A 6,586-nucleotide genomic window follows, 5' to 3' on the forward strand; every position below is an offset into this window, starting at 1 on the left:
TCACCATAGACACCTCTATCCCCAAAACTCGCTGCTTCCGTTTTGAGAATGCTTGGCTCCATAACCCCTCCTTCCTCCCTGTCATTGAACCGGTTTGGACAACAGTTACTAACCATGCAGGTTGTGCCACGGGTGCATTTGTCGCTAGGTTAAAGGACACCCGCCGTGTCGCTAAGGTTTGGTCCAAACACAACCACACTCCACTCCTTATCAATAACTGCAAATTTATTATAAAACTGCTTGACCTGCTTGAGGAGAGGCGTCTTCTGTCTACAGGAGAGATGGTCCTACGTGCTCACTGCCGTGAAAAGCTCTTGCAGCTGATCAAAGCTCGTGCTGCGTACTGGAAGCAACGTGGAAAAATCAAAGTCGTCAAAGAGGCAGACGAGAACACTAAGTTTCACCATGCGTATGCCTCACACCGGATGCGCCAGAATCAGATCAGAGTGCTCGAGCTTGATGGTGTTCGCTGCACGAGCCATGTGGACAAAGCCTTGATTCTGGACAATCATTTTTCCGCCTTGCTTGGAGCAAACATAGAGCCAGTTTGGGATTTTGATGTCTTTGCGATGTACAGCACCTTGCCGAGAGTTGACCCTGAGCCGCTAATTGCGCCATTCACTGAAGCTGAAGCACATGCGGCAGTCAAAGCCATGAATTCAAATAGCGCCCCCGGTCCGGATGGATTTGGCCCCAGCTTCTACAGGCATGCCTGGCATTTTGTCAAGCCTACAGTCATGAAATTTCTGGATTCCTTTCATGGGGGTGTTGCTGATTTGGAGCGGATCAACCGTGCGTATATCGTGCTGCTCCCAAAAACTGCTGGTGCAGTGGCCCCAGGTTCGTTTCGCCCGATTTCGCTTCAAGGATGCCCGGTAAAAATTGTGGGGAAGATCATGACCTCCCGGCTCCAACAGCAAGTGTCTTCATTGGTTGATATGGATCAAACAGGTTTCCTGAAAGGCCGGTCCATCTCTGAAAATTTTGTATATGCAACTGAGTTGGTGCAATGTTGTCACAAGAGGCGAACTCCCACTGTTGTTCTAAAACTTGACTTTGCAAAAGCATTTGATAGTGTAAGCTGGAATGGACTTCTCGCTGTTTTACGGGCACGCGGCTTCCCCACTCTCTGGTGTGAATGGGTCAAACAACTTCAGGTTACTGCCAAGTCAGCTGTCCTGCTGAATGGTGTCCCAGGCAAATGGATCTCTTGCAAAAAAGGGCTTCGTCAAGGAGACCCACTGTCCCCTTACTTGTTCATCCTTGTCGCTGATGTGCTGCAACAACTTTTGACTAGAGATTGCGTCATCCGTCATCCCCTAGCAGCAGACCGACCGTGCACTGTACTTCAGTATGCCGACGACACACTTATCGTAGCAAGAGCAAATGAGTCGGCTATGGTGCGACTCAAGGAGCTACTCCGAAGTTTCACCCGGGCGACTGGTCTGGACATAAACTATACCAAAAGCACCTTGGTTCCTATGCATGTGCCTGCACTGGAGGTTGCTCAGTTTGTGAACATTCTTGGCTGCACCGAAGGGGCTTTCCCTCAGTCCTACCTTGGTCTCCCCCTCTCTAATGAGAAGCTTAATTTGGCTGCCTTCGCTCCCATCATTGCTAGTGTTGATCGCTATCTATCAGGGTGGTGGGCGAGCCTCCTCAATCACCATGGCCGCCTTGTCCTTGTCAATTCTGTTCTGGACAGCCTTCCTGTTTATGCCATGGGAGCTCTAGTCCTTCCCCAGGGTGTGGTGGAAGCTCTTGACACTAGGCGCCGGGCTTTCCTCTGGGCAGGAGAGGAAGACATCTCAGGAGCTAAATGCCTAGTGAATTGGAAACGTGCCTGCCTTCCGAAAAAAGATGGCGGCCTTGGCATTCGTGATCTCCGCTTGCAAAACACATGCTTGCTACTAAAGCTTCTGCACCGTGCTCACAACTCTCCAGATTCAGCATGGTCCTGTTGGCTACAAGTGGAGTTTGGTGGGCCTTTATCTGCACCAGACAATGCCACAGCGGGTTCGCATTGGGCGGCCCTTCGTCGGCTCCTCCCAGACTATCGGTTGCTGACCACGGTGGAGGTTGGTGATGGGCGTACTACGGCTTTCTGGTATGACTGCTGGCTGCCCTCAGGGCCCCTCGTGGAGGCAATGCCGTCGCTGTACACACACGCACGACATAAAAATGCCTCAGTCAGCGACGTTCTTTCAAAAGGTCTGCGCCTCGCCTTCGTCTCTCGGCTCTCAACGGTAGCTGCTGCTGAACTGGTGCAATTGATGGGGCTGCTTGATGGTGTGGTTGAAAGGGAATTAGGCTTACACCTAGTTCCTAAATAGTTTTGGTGGTTGAATCGCCCAACACAAACAATTGGACTAACTAGTTTGCTCTAGATTATATGTTTTACAGGTGCCAAAAGTTCATCTATAACTATGCTAAATCGACTGTCCGGAATACCGTAGATTATTCCGGACAGGAGAAGCTTTTTGGAAAAACAGGCCAAGCGCGGACCGTCCGGGCCCTTGCGGCGGACCGTCCGCAACACTAGAATGACTCTCGGACAGAACCAATGCAAAAATACAAGTTTCCATTACGGACTGTCCGAAGGAAAAGCAAAGACCGTCCGAGCCCTCGCGCGGACCGTCCGGCCTTAGGCGCGGACCGTCCGGTCGGTAAGAAACCGAAAAACCCGAAGGTAACGGGTTCGGAGAAATGAATTATAGGGGGCCTCGCGGACCGTCCGGGGTGCACGACCGGACCGTCCGCGACTGGCTCTGTCTGACATCTGACGACGCATTAAATGCAATATAGCCGTTGATATAGCCGTTACTGCTGACCGTTGCATTTTCAGCCGTTGATCTACAGGGGCGGACCGTCCGCACCAGGAGGGCGGACCGTCCGCGCTCGGCAGAATGGCCCAACGGCTAGGAAGTGGTTGGTGGCTATAAATACAACCCCAACCACCTCCATTCACTTCATCCAAGCATTCCAACCTTCAACATTCAATACAAGAGCTAGCAATCCATTCCAAGACACATTCAAAGCCTCCATCTCTCCAAGTTTCACAATTGAGAAAAGAGATCATTAGTGATTAGTAACTTGAGAGAGAAAGTGATCCGTGTGTTATTTGTCGCTCTTGTCGCTTGGCTTTTTCAATCGTGTTTTCTTGATTCTTTCATTGCAATCAAACTCACTTGTAATTGAGGCAAGAGACACCAAACTTGTGGTGGTCCTTGTGGGAACTTTGTGTTCCAAGTGATTGAGAAGAGAAAGCTCACTCGATCCGTGGATCGTTTGAGAGAGGGAAGGGTTGAAAGAGACCCGGCCTTTGTGGCCTCCTCAACGGGGAGTAGGTTTGAGAGAACCGAACCTCGGTAAAACAAATCTCCGTGTCTCACTTGCTTATTTGCTTGGGATTTGTTTTTCACCCTCTCTTGCGGACTCGTTTCTATATTACTAACGCTAACCCGGCTTGTAGTTGTGTTTATATTTGTGAATTTCAGTTTCGCCCTATTCACCCCCCCCTCTAGGCGACTTTCAGTGGTGTTAACAAATACCCCAGATGTACGTGTGTGTCCCTGGGAAGACAGATTGCATAAGCTTAGCTCCTCATCTGTCTATCGTGCAGTTGTCTCCAATGGAGAAGGCTGTGAGTACTATAAATTCATTTGGGAGAATTGTGCCCCTCCTAAGGTCAAATTCTTCGGCTGGCTGTTGGTGCAAAACAGGATTCAGACCAAGGAGAACCTCCTCAGAAAACATTGCGTTGATGACAGTGTATGCGAGGTCTGTTCGTTGGCTGTGGAAAGTTCATCGCATCTGATCGCTGGTTGTCCTTTCGCAGCTGGTTTCTGGGCAAGGTTGGGGATGAACATTTCTGAGGAGGATGCGCAACAACTTTGGCATGTTCAGCCCCCTGTTCACATGCCCACCGCACACTTCAATACCTTCCTCCTCCTATGTTGTTGGCGTCTCTGGAAACACCGTCATGATGTCGCCTTCCGCTCGCTTTCCCCGTGTTATACGCGTCTCATGGCTGGCTGCCGTGAGGACGCGGAGTTGTGGTCTTGTAGATTACCTCACTCGGATCGTCATGTGTCCCTTGCCTGGGTGATGGTATTCTCCTCTTCTCCTCCTCTGTAACAATCTTATCCGACATGTAACTTGACCATGTATAGGCCCTTACTAATGGCAATGAAAAGGTGGGGTACCTCTCCCCCCGAATTTCTCAAAAAAAAAACCATGCACCGCCCGATCCGCCGGTTATTGCCCATGGTCCATGGTCCATGGAATGGAATGGTGCCGATGGAAAGCGACGCGGTGCTTGCCGTTGCCGGTCGATGCATCCGCGTCTTGTTTATAAATCCGATGCATTGCAGTTGCAGCGCCTGGCGATCCATGTGAAATAATTACGCTTATCTATCCATATATAATACATGTATAAATCCCCGCAATCGGTTTGCCGGAACGGTCCGCGGTGTAAAACCATCACCTTGCATGCCTTCATCCGTTTCTGAAAGAGACGGTGTCTCCCCGTCTGCACGGCTGTTCTCTTGCGGTTGCAGGGATTTTGCTTGCTCCTTCCAGAAAAATAGAAACAGCACTGTGTGGCCTGCTGATTGACGGGGACATCCATGCGAGATTGTTGGTTGGTTGCTTCGGCCCGCTGTTCTCTCGCTCCCAGTTACAAGCTATGACTGGAACAAAGACGTGCTTACAACAATCGTCAGCTGCTACCAGTCCTCTGCTCTGGAAATATCCAAATCCAACAGGAGGAACGATCAATTAGTGGCGGCGCACTTATATACGGTAACATCTCTCGCCATATATTGTCGGCCAGCATATAGCCATGGCAAAGCACAGAGGGATAGAACGATAGACATTAGACAGACAGACAGACGGATAGGTCCAGTGCAAGCAAGCGAGCCGCGAGCGCACATCGTCGTACGTCATCCAGGGAGGCTCACCGATGCGATGCCGGTCCACGTGGCGCTCCTCGCCGCGCCGGCGGTGGCGGCCGGGTTCCTGCGCGCGTTCCAGTTCGCGTTCCTGCTGTGGCCCTTCAACCTGGCGCTGCCGCTGGCGCGCCACCTGCCGCGGGCGTGCGTCGCGCTCCGCGGCCTCGCGTCCTTCTACGACGCCGAGCTGCGGCGCTACGCGGCCGCCGGCGCCGGGCCCGTCCCGCCGCGGAGCCACCGGTACGCCTCGCTCCGCGCCGTGCAGGGGACGCGCGAGGATGCCGCCGTCGCGCGTGCTATGGCCTTGCTCGTCGACATCTCCTACTGACGCGGCTTGCTTCCATTCCCACTCCGCGCGCACTACGTACCGGGCGATCAGATCAGTCGCGTGCGTTCTCGCTACATCCGACCTGAGTATATTCCTCCGAATTTTAGCCTTAGGAGTGTGAGAGTGAAATTCACTGGGGGTCATCAGACTTGTCCTGCGTTCTCATGTACTCCTAAAACCAGATTTAAAGTAAGCCAGGCTTTAAAGTAAGCCACTGCTGTCTCTTACTGCTATTTGTTTGTTTGGCTGTTGATGAGTACGGCCGGGGTGCCCGGGTAGCTGAAACCGCTCTCGATTACGCCAAAGCCGAACCAAACATGATGGAACGTGATATGCTAGCTCTCGCTGATAACTGTTTACGACACACACACAAAAAATCAGCCGATCGACCTGAAAGTGATACTTGATCCGGATTTGTGGTACAGAGGTCTATAGATGGCCAATAAGCATGAGGCCCGTGAGCCCGGCACGAAGCCCACTTTTTAGGTCCGGTCTGAGCCCGACACGGTACGAATAAGCGGGCGAGCTTAGATAGGAAACTAGGCACGGCGGGCTAGCCCGACACGGCCCGTTTACCTCTAAGCCCGTTAAGCCTGTTTTTTACACTAAAACGTGCTTACCGGCCCGTTTAGCCCGCTTTTCGACCCGTTTTTTCGTGCTAAACGGGTCGGGTCGGGTCGGCCCGGTTAGACCCGCTGCGGGCCGGGTTTGGACAGAAAATAAGCGCGCGGGCTCAACAGACCCGGCCCGATTTTTGGTCGGGCTTCACCGGACCCGGAACGGGCCGGCCGGCCCGTTTGGCCATCTCTATTGAGGTCACAACCTACTATACTTGAGATCCAGGTTTGCATGTACGCAGATTTCCGCCGATCGCTCGCCGTCCGTCCGCCCGGCCGGCTTGACGTGCGCTGCTCTTGCGTGCTAGCTAGCTTTTCCCTTTTCCGGGCTTTTGGCATTTCACCGAGGCATGGTTAGAAAAGGCGAGCCTGACAGTAACATGGCTAGGGATAGAAATGCACATACGCTTGCATGCATGAGTCCCCATGTTTTAGGCCACTTCCTAGTCCCTCCTCCTCCAAACTTCACCGAAACTCTAATGAGACCTAGTCTGGTTTCTTTAGTCACATAACTAAACTTTAGAGACTAAATTTTAGTCCATGTATGATTACATTGATTAAACCTGACTAAAGAACATTAATTAGTGTGAATAATGAATGTATTACCCCTATTAATTAGTGGTTGTTAGCTACACGAAGAAAGAGGAGAAGAGCATTAATTTAGTCCCTTTTAGTCACCCCTTAGTGAC

The 6,586-nt window shown here is 51.8% G+C and overlaps 1 protein-coding gene across 1 annotated transcript; it reads left to right on the forward strand.

Annotated features, from left to right (window-relative positions):
* The first annotated feature begins 4,848 nt into the window (after positions 1-4,848).
* On the forward strand, positions 4,849-5,486 carry LOC100278436 (uncharacterized). The gene has a single exon (NM_001151715.2). The coding sequence runs from the start codon at positions 4,964-4,966 to the stop codon at positions 5,399-5,401; it is 438 nt and encodes a 145-aa protein (NP_001145187.2). The 5' UTR covers positions 4,849-4,963; the 3' UTR covers positions 5,402-5,486.
* The last annotated feature ends 1,100 nt before the right edge of the window (positions 5,487-6,586 follow it).

Source organism: Zea mays, chromosome 2 (assembly GCF_902167145.1).
Source record: "Zea mays cultivar B73 chromosome 2, Zm-B73-REFERENCE-NAM-5.0, whole genome shotgun sequence".
Taxonomy (NCBI): domain Eukaryota; kingdom Viridiplantae; phylum Streptophyta; class Magnoliopsida; order Poales; family Poaceae; genus Zea; species Zea mays.

Coding starts and splice junctions, on each gene's coding strand:
- LOC100278436 (NM_001151715.2), top strand. CDS start 4,964: ATGCGATGCCGGTCCACGTGGCGCTCCTCGCCGCGCCGGCGGTGGCGG.